Here is a 16020-nt window from a genome sequence, read left to right on the forward strand (position 1 = left end):
CGGGTTTAATCATATATATGATTATGTGTAATTTATATACAATTACGTATGTTCATGTACGATTAATATTGGAGTATTCAGAGGGAAGTTTTTTTTTTTAATTATACGTTTGCAATTATTCATAACAAATTATATTTCCCTCAAAATATAAATACAGAGTATAATTAACGACTGTGCTACTACATTTATTTATTTTTGTTATATAACATTTTATTATGTATTTATAGATAGATAATATAATCATGTCATTAGACTATTAGTACTTACAAATGAAAATTACTAGAGTCATTTTTACTAATATATTAAAGAATATATATTCGTTATTTTTAAAAGTATACTTGGTGAAACTTCTTAACGTTAATTTTATGAGATCTCACTTATTATAATAAGTAGTATAATAAGTATAATAATATAATAATTATCATTTCTCAATAATATACACCTAAAACTATAATGCATTTAACGAGTATTGATTATTAAATATCAATAAAGACCATAGAGCATCTAATATATTAAATAAGAAAAACTAAATATTAAATATATTCTATAAATAAAATATTAACTTATATATATATATATATATATATATATATATATATATATATATATATATATATATATATATATATATATATATATATATAAATAGTTAATTTATATTTGATTATATATAGATCTAAAGATCTAAAATATAATAAAAATTACTATATATGGGTCTATATAGGTCACCCGTGTAAAAAAGTTGCGGGATTCCACCGGTAATTTGCAGGTGATCAGCTGAATATCATGTGGAAGTCATATTTTGACACAAATATGAAGTTCAGATGATTTTCGGATGAGTATCAAATGATAATATGGAAAGAAAGTTAGTAATAGATTGTAATGATTATATTATAAGTTGACACGTAAAATGAGAGATATTTTTTTTTTTAAATTAGCAGTAACGAAGTAATCGGGGAACCTGGGGCATGAAGGCCCCTTTCAAAAATTGAGTAAATTTTTTTTTTTTTTCATTTTCGGTCAAATTATGTTATCTCGGATATTTTAAGCTGATTTGCGATATCTGGGGCATAATGGACCACCTGTGAAATAATTTTTTACAGAAACAATTATTTTTTTCTAAACTAAAATGAATTCGAAAAATTTATTAATTAAAGCTTTTTTAGGTCAATACACTAAAAAAAATTCGCGAAGTGTATAACAGTTTAATATAAATTCATTGAAATGTTAAAACTCCGGACAGGAGTGAATTGGGAGTGAAATAAAATCCACTTCACTCCGAGATCACTCCGCTAAAAAAAAACTCCCAATTTCCCCGCAAGAAAAAAAAAATTTTTTTTAATAGAATAGTTCATACAATCTATTACTTGAACTATATTTCTATACTATCTTTGTGTATTCATTAGTAATTCATCCGAAATTCATATTTGTGTCAAAATATGACTTCTGCATGATATTCAGCGGATCACCTGCGGAATACCGCAACTTTTTTATACGGGCAGGTCTAATCAGATCTAATCATATATAGACCCATGTATAACAATATATGGGTATATACTATTATATGTACTAGTATATATATTCCATATACAATCATATATAATTAGGCAAAATCATTTTGTCCCGGGATATAATTAGATCTAATTATATATAAGGCTATATATACTTATATATAGGTATATATAACCATATATAATCATATATAATTATATATAATTAGGCAAAATCATTTTTTCCCGGGTAATAATTAAATTTAATTATTAATAAATAATAATTTATAAATTATTATTAAGTAATTATTAACACATTAATTATTTATTAAATAATAATCAGGAAAAAATAAGTAATACTTAAACTTAATTATTAATTAATAATAATTTATAAATTATTATTAAGTAATTATTGATAAATTAATTATTTATTAAACAATAATTAGGGAAAACTGACGAATAACTGAACTTAATTATTAATTAATAATAACTTAGAAATTATTATTAACTAATTAATAATAAATTGATTATTTATTAACCAATAATCAGGGAAAAGTAACTAATAATTAAAATTAATTTTCAGTTAGTTTTCTCTGTTTCAGTTTAACGATAAAAAATTATTTTATTGTATTATTCATGACATTGTTTAAAAAAAAATAATTTGTTTAGTAATAATATTTTTTAATGTTACTTTCAATTATGACTAACCAAAGCTGCAATAGAGCCTGAGACGCTCGGCCGCGCCTTGTATTGAGAACGCTCAGCGACCGGCGAGCGGTGATAAATAAATCCATATTGATTAAACTAATCGCGAGCAGCGAAATTTTCTTTCGGGATCTTAAACTTTAATAAATAATACATGTAACCCATGAAAAAAAACTTAATTTTTTGACCGAGAAAACAATGAAATTTTCATTTGTTTACTTGAAAGTTAATTAACAATTGAATAATAAACAAATAATTTCATGCTATTAATATTTCTATAAAATATAGATATTCGACAATAAATCCTGAAAATTTCATTAATTTGTCTTTAACGGTTGTTTTGGAATCTGTTTTTTAATTAAAAGTACTCGAAATTTTTATTGTAAAAAAAATTGTTGTTGAAATGAAAATTTTGAAAAATCGTTTGAGGAATTAATTTTTCATAGTGACTACATACGAAAAAAATACATAGACTTAATTTTCATGATCAAGTGGAAAATGAGGGGTCCACTTGACGTGATCTTGCTCATATACAATATTATTTACCTTTAATTGTATCTTCCATGACCTGTTTACACAATCGAGTTGTTACATTTGTACTGTAACTCATATCTGGATGGCTATTAATTTCAATTAGCCATACTGAAAAATCTTCCATTACCATAAAATCTGCACCATATAATTCAAAACTATTTTTTCGACGATCCATTGCTTCTTGACTAGCTAATAAAGAACCAACAAGGCTTTGTTTCATTCCTGGATAAATTAATTCATCCCAAGCATTGCTGTGCCCTTGAGATCTAAAATAAATTTTATTAATACCAAACATATTTTACTTTAAAAAAAAAACTAGATTAGTAATATTATTTCAATTTACTTGAGAAATTGTTTAAATGTTGTTGCATCCCACATGTTTTCAATGGGAAGCGCTTTATCACGATTTGGACTATTTTTATATTTGCATTGAACAGCATGATTACTTAAGTGTATTGATTCATGAAGATTATTCAGACGAAACTCTTGTGAACAAAATCGTAAATAACTTTCTCTGAAAAAAATAGACGTTTAAAAAGTAATGAAAGCATAATGATACAATTGCAATATATTTGAAATGTACTCTCTTAAAATGAACCAGTGAAATTTCACTGATTCAACCAGTGACTAAAAGTTCACTGGTTTAATCAGTGGAATTTCACTGGTTCATTTTAAGAGAGTATATTAACTTATAAAAATATTTTTTTATAGCATAATTTAAAAAAATCTGACCGCCATAACGGTTGGCAAATTTCTCAAAATATTATCAGAGTGATAATCTTCAATAGTCATGTTGATTGCTTTTATAAATTTTGTAATTAAGAGGGGCTTGCAGGTAATTTTATTCGTTTTTCTCCCAAATTAAAGCTTTTATCACAGGATACATACACCAAGGCTTGATGCACTACTTTATATTCCAGCGATCTTTGGTCTAGTTTACCTTGATTAAGAAAAATGATTTACTCCATGCTAAGTGTATATCTATATATTAGTCGATTCAAATTGTTTTAAATTATTTCAAATTGTTTTGAATCATTTCAAATCATTTTTCTTAATCAGGGTATTGAGAGTTTTCATCTGGTTGCGAGAAAAATTTGGACAAAGTCTCTATTTAGTATACGAGTGCAACAAGGACAGCTCCGTTCGCCCACTCGAATGCGAAAGAGAAAAAATTTCAAAATCCCCTTAATGGATATTTTTTATTTATTCATTCATTTTTTCAAGAATCTGATTGATTTATCACTACATCAATTTTAATTAATTTAAGATCATTATATTATTGACAATGATTTTATTATTTAAAAATTTTTCCTACACATATAATAACGATTTTTTTATTTATAACAGCTTTTTTATCCAAACATTTACAAAGTACCAATTATCGTAACTTTGTTATTCAATTATTTTTTATTTCACTTCTTTCAACATCTTTAAAGAGATTATAAGGCACGTCAATAATCGTTACATTTGAGTTATATGTAATTCTTCATATTTATTATAAACTGTGCATTTTATTAAATTTAAGTACAATCTGATAAATTATAATATCTAGCATAAGTTTTATAGTGTTAATACTTGGAACTTTTATCTTAAAATAAATTAAGTTTATCGAATTAATAAATTAATTATAAATTAAATATGCTATCGTGATTTATATATTTGATATTTTACGAAAAATTCATTCGAGTATTTAGAGAATTTCATAAAATTTAATTAATTTCATAATCATTATAGAAAAAAATTTTAAAAAAGAAAGTTGAAATTAATGCTATAAGCTTTATCATAAATTTGTTTGGAATAAAATTATTGTATCGCATTTAAAAATTATTCGAGGAAAAATAAAAGAAAATTAATTTTTTATAGATTTCGAAATTTTTTATTAACCATTATTTCAAAACAAGTGGACGGATTTCTTATACAAATTTACACAAACCATGTAAAAGTCTAGTTCAGATGATAATAAAAAAATTTTGAGTTTTCGCTTTAAAATAATAAAATATATATTTATGTAAAACTTGAAATTACTTGGAATTTGCTAAACTTAATTCGCATTGTATTAATGACTATGAAATGTTTAATTTTGATATTTGTGCAAGTATTTAATAATATACGTACATCTATTATTATACTATTTTTAGAATTGTTTAAACACGCGACATTCTCTAAACGCACCTGTACATCCATAATGTTAAAGGCTGAGCACAAGTCACGATAAACCATTGTCGGATGTCAAATTTCGTACTGTATATTAGTAACGGCCTTTCTATAATTTTAATGTATTATTGAAATAGTTAAAGACAATTATCTTACTTATAATAACTTTAAATTTATATTACCAATGTACTTTTGTACGACGTAGCGTGTATCTGATTTATTTGCCGGACTAATTTTAGCTATAATATCTTCAATTTTATTCATCAGTACAATACCACGACCACGACTACGATTTCCTGGCTTTAATATCCATATACTCAATATTCCATCCATATCTAATTGTTGCCAGTATTTTCTTATTCTTTTTAAGATATGTTTTGCAGCAGTGATATACTTCTAAAAAATATATAAAAGAAAAAAATTAATTTTCAAATTAAATTAACATATATAGTATATATTTAACAAAGGTAATATTAATGAAACTAACTTGAAAAGTTGCATCTGTACCAAGAAAAATAGCTTCATTATGTACAATTTTATAATACCAAGAAATAAATTGATCCCATTGATGTGACCAAACTTGTTCACTTTCTTTATCAATATCTTCATGTGATTGAACTGAAATAAAATCACTACAACGTCGTATTGCAAAATCTAATACCTTCAAAGGTACTGAGCCAGTTGATGATACCATTATACTTTCACCCTCATTATCCATTTTCTCTACAAACCATTTTAATAAACTGAGACAAGCAGTGAGCCTAAAAATAACAAACCAACCATCAGTTAATTCTTGTATTCGAACTTTTGGAGCTCAAAAAGGGTGCCACAACCTGTGCCTAACGGAGGTTACACGAAACGCATACTTGCATCAAAAGTAGAAGGGCAGGTATACGACCTAGCCATAAACGACCCTACCAAAAATAAAACCCTACCCAATTGAAGTCAGCCGCATCATGCCTACCTAGAAAATTCCCGGTCCAATAAAATATTCTACCATCTCAAAATCTCTACCAATGAAAAAATCTACCATAATATAATCACTACCAGAGAAAAACTCTACCAAGTTGCATTTATGAATAAACTTTACCGTTTGAAAATTCCTACCATCAACTTTAAAACATATATTTACAGATAATAAATTTATTTTTAATTAATTGGGAATCATTTAGGAAAATTTAGGAATATGACTTTATTATTTAGGACTAATTAATTAATGAATAGTTAGCATTTGGGATTTTAAAACCAAAACAATTCATAACTTTCTTCCCAAATAGTTTCCTATTAACTAACGAAAAAGTCGTGTTAATTATATTTTCTAACATGTGCACTAAACGCTCAAACAATATTAAATAATTACCCTTTAATTAATTAGTGCTGAATTATAAAATTATATCCCTAAATCTTCCTAAATGATTCCCAATTAATTAAAAATATATTTATTGTCTGTAAATATACGTTTTAAAGTTGATGGTAGGGATTTTCAAACGGTAGAGTTTATTCATAAATGCAACTTGTAGAGATTTTGAGATGGTAGAATATTTTATTAGAGCGGGAATTTTCTAGGTACCCTATCCAAAAATTCCCATAGAATCCACTCAACTGCGACAAAAACCGCATAGAATCATATTGACCGTATTGGTTTCTATGCGGTTTTTGTCGCAGTTGAGTGGATTCTATGGGAATTTTTGGATAGGGTAGGTATGATGCGGCTGACTTCAATTGGGTAGGGTTTTATTTTTGGTAGAGTCGCTTATGGCTAGGTCGTATACCTGCCAAGTAAAAGTGTGTAGCGACACGTATGAATAAATGAACGACAGATAAAAATTACGTTCGGAGAAACTTAGGAATGAAGAACATGATGGATGTATAATGTCCGTTCTGATGAACGTAATCTCTGAATAAAGTTCCCTTCGATAAACCGAACGTTTGATTAAAGTAAGGTTTGTAGAAACGGAGGAACCGAGAATGAGACGTTTGAATAAACGCGGGTAACGGAGAACGAGACGTTTTTAGAAACAGAGGAATGAAGAACGTGGCATGTGGACAGCGTGTGGAACGGTTAATGTGGCAGATTGCCATGTCTGCTCAGAACCTAACTACCTTGTATCAACTTTATTCAAAAATCGTTAGCCCTAATAGCTCAGCTCAAAAATTTCTTGATTCCAAGATTTCTTTATTCCATTACATCATTATTCTAAGACATCTCTACCCAAACTTTTGAAAAAAAGTAAACAATTCAGTAAGCAGAAAAATGCTTTCTTCTTCTTAGAAATTTGGGTAGAGTTGTCTTGGAATAATGTTTTAATGGAGTAAAGAAATCTTAGAATCAAGAAATTTTTGAGCTGAGCTATTAGAGCTAACGATTTTTGAATAAAGTTGGTACGAGGTAGTTAGGTTCTGAGTAGACATGGCAATCTGCCGTTAATGTGAGGTTTGTTAACAGTGACGTACACTCGTTGTCATTAATGCCTGGTCCCCCAGGCTATAGAATCTTAGCCATGCAGGGGGCCAGGCATTAATGACAACGAGTGTACATATGTTGAAAATAATTATTTGACAATACCGACCGACTGAATGCAGTTATCTCCGGAGAGGCCACGTGGGAAATGAGTTGTACTGTTTCAGTTTTTATACCCTGTGGAAAAGCTCTCATAAATTCTGATAAGATATTGAATATTTTTTATGAGAATCTATGAGCTTCGAAAATATCTATGAGATTTAAAAAAATTCTCATATGAATTTTTATGAGAATCTATGAGTCAAAGCTTTTGATGTTTTTCTATCATGATTTCCGTACTAGATTTTTAAAAGAATGAGTAAGATTTTTTAATTTATGAGATTTTATGACTCGAATTCCGCCAACGATTATGAGATTGAATAAGTACTTTCACTTATATAAGATTCTTACAGTTTATTCTAATGTATTTTCAATAAGAATTGATCAGGCGAATTCCGATGTTATAATACTTACAAAATCTCAATAAGATTATTTTTTCATACGAAATTTTCAGAATCTATAAGTTTTAGTAAGAGTTATCCTAGGAGATAATATCTTATTGAATATCATAAAATATTTGTCATATTTTATGAGAAAATATTTAACATGTATTTCTTCGAAATTTTATGAGACTGAATCAGGAATCACATGGACAAATGCAGACCTTTTTCTCATAAAAATTTTATGAGAATTAGTAAGAAAATCTATAATCGAATTAACTTGTAAAAACTTGAAAGATTTAATTTCAATTTAAAAGCTATGTGATTTATGAGTTTTTGTAAGTTTTATTTAGAAGGCTATTACTTATAAAATATTATGGAGTACTTATGAGATTTTATAAATAATTTCCATTCACATCAAATATTAATTTTATCAGATTCATTTAAAAATAATTGCTTAACTTCATTTTTTTTTACAAGAATTTACATCAGAAATACTAATATTATCACTTTTTCTTGTACTTTGAATATTTTAACTGTTCGGAGATGAGTGAAAATATAAGTTTTTATGTGATTTTTTACAAACCCAGTAATGTATCTTGCCCCATTTTTTTTTTTGGTGCAAGATACATTATTTTTTTGTAGCAATATTGCATTTTTTTGGTTAAACAGAATAAAATTTCTCGGAACAAGTACTATACTTTTTACGCAAGTATTTTTGTATTCTCCGACCAAAATAACAAAAGTTGCTTAAGCTAAGAGAAAAAATTTTTTGGGAGAAAAGATCGATATGGAGAAGGGGAAAGTCACCGGTGCTAAGCAGCAGCAGCGGGAGTAGTTCGGTGCTCGCCACGAGATCGCGCCTACGACATGTAGTGTCCCTGGTAAGACATTTATTTCAGAAGTGTTATATTCCAAATTTCAATACGATTTTATTCGAGTAATCCTCTGTCATTTGACAGACCAACAAGTACCTTATAGTATATCCTATAATACATCATGACTTTAATATTTAATATTACTTGAGTAATTTTTGATGAATAAATAAACTGACTCAATTTCATAGATTTTTCGTGAATAGATTGCTAAGGATTTTCGGCATAAATACTCATAAAAATATTCTTGAGTATACATAATAAATACTTTTTGAATTCATGCTAAAAAATTCAATAAGTAAGCATATAAACCTTAATCAATCTCATAAATTTTTTCGTTACTATATGGATAATTACTGTAATCACATTGATTAATCAGTATCAAATCTTGTATGATTACTTCAGAAATCGTCTCATACAATCTTATTCATTTCCAAAATCTACTCAATTGTAAACTTTACATTTTTCGAAAACTTATAAATACTTATAATCACAATATTACAGCTTCTGTTTCTTATAGATTCTGATGATTTATATGAGAATTTTAAAAAAAATTTTTTTTTGATGCACCATGTATGAGAAAATAATTGTATAAGAATTTTTGAGATTTTTCGTGGACAAATACTGATCGTTTTCTCATAGCCAATTTTTTTTATGAGATTTTATAAGACCTTTTCCACAGGGTAAACAAACTGCGCATTATCAAATAAAATTATTTGAAATTATGCACCTGACGGTAGTCCCGCGTGTGTGTGTGTGCATGAACACATATTTTCCTGCTTAACAGCATTATTTAATTAATTAAAAAATACTACCGCATATGGATAAATTGAACGGAATATGGCATAGGCTCGGATAGCTCAACTGACAGAGCACTCAGCGCATAATTGATATAGTCTGGGTTCGACTCCCAGTTCGGACTTCATATTTTTCTCAATTTATCTGCAAACTTTTCATTGAAAGAAAGTTCCTTCCTCATCCTGCCCAATCCCCTCCTATCCTAATTCTCCCGCTTCATAATACAAAAGTGTGGAACGTTTTACGTATATAATTCCATATGTATGTGTGTATGAGCACATTCTTTCCTGCTTAACAGGATTATATTTAATTAATTTAAAAAATGCGCCGAGTGCTGAGTGAATACAACCCAATCCGCATGTTTGCCATCCTCGCTATTGGCCCGATTTCGAATTTTCTTTCTTGGTGTGCAATATAATAATATTAAGTTAAAAATAACGTCTAAATAAAATTTATTAGAGTGAATTGAGTGTAAATATGTAATTTTTAGAGGGTGGAAGAGGTTCACTTAAAGCAGTACTGTACTTTTCTAAGATGTAAAATTATGTTTTAATGTATAGTGTATGGTACGATCTATAAATTATTCGTTTTGTAATTCAAAGAAATTAATTTTAATATAAAGAAAGTGCTTAATTAAAATTTTCAAAAAATTTCTTCATTCTAACTAAAATTACTTCAGTCAAGCTAATGTTCTATTTGCTAAGATAATTTTTCTCCAACCAAAAAAATACTTCTTGCATCAAGTGATGAATTTATTGAAAATTTGCAATAAAACAATTTCTCAGCGCAAGAATGTCTATTCCTAGAAAAAGTTATTTTTTTTCTCAGTGTAATTTAGTGAGTAGTGTTATTTTTAATACTGCTACTAATTACAAGTAATGCTATTCACTAAATTTTAGTTATGAAATGTGTAGATTTTTTATAACCAAATGCTTTTTTAACATAATTACTGATCGCAATAGCTTTACTATGCTCTGAAAATTTTCAGAATAGGAATCTATATTAAAAACTTAAACAACAGTTTATTTTTAAATGTGAAGAAACATGTTTTTACCTAAAGTCCTCAATAAAAGCATGTAAATGATCTGCTTGACAAATATTATAGCATCGTGGAAAAAGAGTATTAGCAACACCCGGTTCATAGTACCAATGCATTTGTCGAACATTTGAACACAATCCAACCTGATAAGTGTTTATATTAAAGATTTAATACTTAAAATTGATTAATAAAATTTCATTACCTTAGAAGTAAACCCTGCTCTGGAATATCGATTGAAAATAGTTGTTTTGTTGTCTTGTGATGGCCATCCGGACCAATCTGATCCAGAATTCCACAAAAAATTAACAGTATAATTAGCAAGCATTTTTGAAATCAGCAATTGCTGACTTCTCTCATCCTTAAGATCACCAATTCCAGAAAGTAGAATTACAGGACTTGAATCTACTCCAAAGTGTTGTTGAGGATGTGATTGAATTCTCTCCTGTTGCTGCTCATATTGTTGATCAGAAAAAACGTTCTGCATTCGTGAACGACGATTCGCTCGGGTGATCAGATTTTGGTGTCTCGATCGTTCACCATTACTGTTCCTTCGATAAAATTTTTCAATCCAGCCTCGCTTGAGCAAACACTCTCGAATAACTTTGGCACGGCCGTAAATCATAAAAGTATGATGTGCTGCTATTGCATTTTTTACAATGTGCTTTGTACGTAAGAAACGTTCATAAAGAGTCAATGGAAGAGCTAATGGTACCAAATCTTAAAAAAAAAGTTGTCAATAAATTTAAGATAATACATGAATTGTATGAGTCTACAAACCAACATCCAATGGAACATCAGCATTTTCATCATTTATAGGGTCTATTACAACCTGATTATTTTCCACCACTTCCTCTTCTTCTTTATTATCTGAGGCTTCATCCTTAGGAAGTCTCATTCTTTAGGACTTCATAATTTATATATATTTCACTGAACTTTACATAAATATCATGATCCTGTCTGTTGCTTACATTATTATTATCTTTTTTTTTTTTTTTTTATTCTATTATAAACTTTTTTTTTTTAATCTTGAGACAAAAATAGTTGGCATAATTGATTGAAATAAAGAACTTAAATAAACTTGTTGTTATCAAAATTTAAGGCTCTGTGGTAATACGAGTGAGACACCAGTTCAAACTAAAATGAAATTGTTAAGTAAATCGACTGGATAAAGTAAAAGAGTGAAAATGATAAAATTTGGCATCTGGATATGTGGATGTGAATGTATGTCTCCAGTTATGGAATCCCGCAAGCGCGGCACACACAAAAAATGAGGATAAGATCAGCAAGGGAAGTGTAAGTAAAATGTTACAAGGTATGAGTGTCGACAAATAAGAGGGGATGCTTACGAGCAGCGTACCAGGCAGCACCTCGCCGTTCTACCAATGTGATGAATCTAGGTAAAGAGAGCTTACGTTATTAGACTAGCTTTAAAATTATCCTATCACTTTCTCAAGCAATCAAGAGATTGAGAATTAATTGTTTACTCCTGACCTCTTTTAATCATTCACTTGAATCATAGTTTTCTAACAATTTAATCCGTCTTATTTTTAGACTTAATGCGCCTCATTGCCCTCGTAAGTTAGTCGATATTATCGGTCGTGGAAGATCGTATTTTATAATTAATTACATAATTTTTAAAGAGGAATCAAGGAAAACGTCCACGGAGTTCCAAGGAAACGAATTTTAATTATTTAGCATTTTTTGTTGTTAAAATATTTAAAGATTTATTTTACTTTATAATGATACTTTATAAAGGTTAAAAAGGTTGAATGGTTCAGTTAGATATTCGCAAAAATATTTAATAAATTAAAAAAAAAAAAAGTTATAATAACCAAAGCATTGTAAATGACAGAATAAAACAAATAAATGTGTATAAATTATCGAAACCTTCTTTATCGATTCATAATATCTTATAAATAAAACCATATATTTTAAAAATAAAGTCATGAATATTAATCAACCATTAAATTAAAAAATCTTTTCGTTTATATAAAGTGGGATAAGAATGGTAAAAAAAAATTTTTTAATTTGCTTATCACACTCATACTCTTCCGAGTAGATTTTGTATCTGTAATTTTTTCTTGGAAGAACGCTTGACAACAAACTTAATACAAACAAGCACAAGCATTGTTGCTGATATAACATAAATAATCACGCATATACTGATATCAAAAATTGTAAAGTCCCATCCAATTCTTTGTTGATCAGTCATGTTTTTTTCACGAATGAATTCATTATTATCAAAACGTAATTGTAATATATTTGAATTATTATGCTGAATACTAGAATACGAATATTTTTTTTTCAAATAATCCAATACTTGGACCTGGTTCCATGAATCATCATCATTTCTACATTTTTGACAATTTTCTTTTGAAGGATACTGTATTTTTGGGAATTCTGGATCTTCAGTAAAGTCACCAGCAAGTCTTGAATTTACTTGATTATGTGCTTTCCAAAGCCATAATACAGCATCATCTGCATTATCGATATCGAATAATTTTAATTCTTCTGCCATACTTATAAAATGTTCAGCGCAATCGGAACAACCAAAAAAGTTTTTTATATAACCATGCATTGTCGTCAAAATCCATTTAGATTTATCAACAGACATACTTTTTCCATTTTCTATAGCATAATTAACCGTAAGTGTATGCCACATCATCCAAACACCACAAGGATACCCACGTAATGTAGAAGTACTACTACTTCTGCAACCAACCCACTGTTTTTTTGACGTATAAACTGGCGATAATTTTTGTTCGGTTGATTTTACCAATTCTCTAAAGTCTTTGCCATCAATTGTTGTTTTATTTTCAATAATATCTCTTATTCGTGGTAAATATGCAGAATTTCTATGTTTTAAGGGAAAATATAAAGCTAGAACTCTTAAATATTCTTTTAATGATTCGATTTTTACATCATCAATGGTTTTGATTAATGGAATTTCTCGTTCTAAGGAATAACGCAATGCAGATTCTAAATCGGATTGATAAAGATAATCTCCATTTAATTTAAATGAATTGTATGTTTTATTTTTTTTTGAAATTTCACCTTTAACTTGTATTGGTGAACTATTTATTGGTTTACTATCTATTACTAATCCCTTGGATTTTAAAAATTTTTTAATTTCGTCTAATACACCAATTCTAGTAGGAACTGATATCTTTAAAGAAGTCTGTGTGGAATGTCGATCGAAACCAAATAATGCTGGAAAATTTGTTACTTTAAACATCATACAAAGCCATTGATTGTCAGCAGTTACACGACGTATTTGAATAGTTGTTATATTATGTAAATCTAATATAATTTCTGTTCCTATAAAGGAATTATCTTCAAAAAAGTAAAATTTGAACTGAATCGCTTCAGGAACTCCTGTCCATATGTCTTGTAACTCGGAACTCCTAAAATAAGTTAAATAAATAAATTAGTTTTACACTAAACATAGTTTTTATTTTTAATATTTATTATTAAATAAACTTTAACCTATACGGTGCAAGATTCGGCCATGAAAGACCTATTCCACTGATTTGATCTTTTTGCAAATTTTTAATAATATTATGACGCATTGTTTCTTCGGTGTCACCTTGGTCTACATCATTACCAAGCGAATCTGGCTTGGTATTTGGAGAAAAATATCGTATTGTTGGATAGTACATGACTTTATATTCTCGACATACTGGATTATTATCGTCATTAGCACAATTTATAGCTGCCACTTCAATTATATCTTTCCATCCTGAAAAATAATAATAATTAATGATTATGAATTTAAAACTTTGTTTTCTTTCATCACTGATTAATATTATATTAGTATTTACGTTGAAACATACTCTGAGTCAAAAAAATTTGTAATAAAATATTTTAAGGGGATCACTAGTGTGATTACCTGAAAAAAAGATGATATTTGGGAATTTTTTTTTAGAAAACTACTGCATGGAATATTTTAATGTTTCAAAGATATATTTGTGGATATATAATAAATACAAGATAAAACTTTTGAACCAAAAAGTCAAAATTCAGCGAGTTATTCACAATCTCTCAACGCTCAAAAAAAAAAAGTCCCCCCACTGCTGCAGTGATAGCAACCTTCACAGTGCATGAAATCGAAAAAACCAAAAAGTATATTAAACTAGAAGATCATTCCCATACCATGACCCTCGGGTTAAGCAAAAAATTAAAATTTAACAAAATGGCGGAGTTTAAAAAAAAAATTTCAAATTATGCGCGAAAATTTGATGATTTTTGACCTGCCGAAATTATATTTTTGATTCGATCGGAAAACTGGAGGTTCATGGTACGTAGAAACATATATAAAAGAAGCTGCAATTCGAATCAAATTGATCAGATGATTTGTTTTCGAGTTATAACTGCAGCGATTTTGAAAAATGTATTTTCGAGAACCAGCAAGCGGATGCTCTTCAGATGGCTGTAACTCAACAAAATTATTCGAGATATGCACTTTCAATTTTAGTATGTTATTTTTGAAGGTATAGATTATCGAAATATGCAAAAAAAATTGATTTTTTCAAAATTTCACACTAGTAGCCCCCTTTAATATTTGATACACAGCTTTTTTTCATTTAATTATCAATTTTTCCCAACCGAAAGTCAATTAATAATATATTATGAGCGCAAATTATCAAAAACAATGAAAACATTAACAAATAAAAAAAAACATACCAACAATCCCATTAGCCAAAGATTTCCACACTGGAGCAAATCTTCGACAATGACCACACCAACTGTTATAAAATTCTACAGTCCAAGCTTTTTTGCTCTCATATATCGAACTTTTTAAGGTAGTTACATTTAAAACGATAACACTATCATTAGCGTCATATAACCCCTCGTCTATTATATAACTATCGTACGGATCATTTTGTTTAATTGCTGTAGTGTTTACGTATTTCACAATAATAGTATTAACTAATAAAATTTTTAAAACAACTTTTATATAATAATTGTACATTTTAAAACAAATATTTATAATATACATACATATGACTTTTGTACATATATAATGATTATAATAGATAGCTAAATATAATTAAAAATTTTTACGTTCAACAAGATGTCCCTTAAAAATTCATCACGTTATTTTTTACAATCACAGTTGTAAAACTCTTAAAATTATATTGGCTGTTTTTACAGCCTGCCGATTGTTATTAATCATACTATTAGTAGATCGTTGTGCATGTATATAAAAAAAAATATAAAACGACAAAACACTCGCTTACACCCGCAAATACGAGTGACGAAAATGAGATATGAGAATGAGGTGGTAGTAATGTGGTACGGTCTGTATCGTCTGTATGGATATGGATAAACTGGAAGTATAGAGGTGGTAATTGGTAGGTAAAGACGGTGGGGAAAAACAACGACTAGTGTTTGTTGTTGGTACTTTCGTGTGCATATATACCATGGAGAATAGAGACAAGGAGCCCGAACTTATGCTTTATGAATAGCATGGAAGACGAGGCGC

General features: G+C 28.4%; 2 protein-coding genes across 4 annotated transcripts in view; both read right to left on the minus strand.

Moving 5' to 3' along the window:
- The window catches only part of LOC130670056 (tubulin glycylase 3A-like), a 29369-nt gene extending 17219 nt beyond the window's left edge, over positions 1 to 12150 (minus strand). Inside the window, exons 1-9 of one of the 3 annotated variants that reach the window (XM_057473228.1) lie at positions 11882 to 12150; positions 11313 to 11669; positions 10738 to 11252; positions 10551 to 10678; positions 5371 to 5644; positions 5066 to 5279; positions 4902 to 4992; positions 3073 to 3243; positions 2742 to 2995 (exon numbers count right to left, since the gene is read on the minus strand). In XM_057473228.1, the coding sequence (XP_057329211.1) occupies positions 2742 to 2995; positions 3073 to 3243; positions 4902 to 4992; positions 5066 to 5279; positions 5371 to 5644; positions 10551 to 10678; positions 10738 to 11252; positions 11313 to 11430 (1765 nt within the window). In that variant the 5' untranslated portion in view covers positions 11431 to 11669; positions 11882 to 12150. Of the gene's footprint in view, positions 1 to 2741; positions 2996 to 3072; positions 3244 to 4901; positions 4993 to 5065; positions 5280 to 5370; positions 5645 to 10550; positions 10679 to 10737; positions 11253 to 11312 lie in introns of all 3 variants that reach the window. The other 2 variants (XM_057473229.1, XM_057473230.1) reach the window with 2 other exon arrangements.
- Positions 12151 to 12471: 321 nt separating this feature from the next.
- LOC130670059 (sulfhydryl oxidase 2) lies at positions 12472 to 15864 on the minus strand. Its single transcript, XM_057473234.1, has 3 exons — positions 15219 to 15864; positions 14022 to 14274; positions 12472 to 13939 (listed from the first exon to the last, which is right to left on the minus strand). The coding sequence occupies exons 1-3, from the start codon at positions 15532 to 15534 to the stop codon at positions 12577 to 12579; spliced, it is 1932 nt and encodes a 643-aa protein (XP_057329217.1). The 5' UTR covers positions 15535 to 15864; the 3' UTR covers positions 12472 to 12576.
- Between the last annotated feature and the right edge of the window lie 156 nt (positions 15865 to 16020).

This window comes from Microplitis mediator, chromosome 6 (genome assembly GCF_029852145.1).
Source record: "Microplitis mediator isolate UGA2020A chromosome 6, iyMicMedi2.1, whole genome shotgun sequence".
Classification (NCBI taxonomy): Eukaryota; Metazoa; Arthropoda; class Insecta; order Hymenoptera; family Braconidae; genus Microplitis; species Microplitis mediator.

Coding starts and splice junctions, on each gene's coding strand:
- LOC130670059 (XM_057473234.1), bottom strand. CDS start 15,534: ATGTATATTATAAATATTTGTTTTAAAATGTACAATTATTATATAAAA. Junction 14,275..15,218: donor TTTGGCTAATGGGATTGTTG/GTATGTTTTTTT, acceptor ATTATTTTTCAG/GATGGAAAGATATAATTGAA. Junction 13,940..14,021: donor CCGAATCTTGCACCGTATAG/GTTAAAGTTTAT, acceptor AACTTATTTTAG/GAGTTCCGAGTTACAAGACA.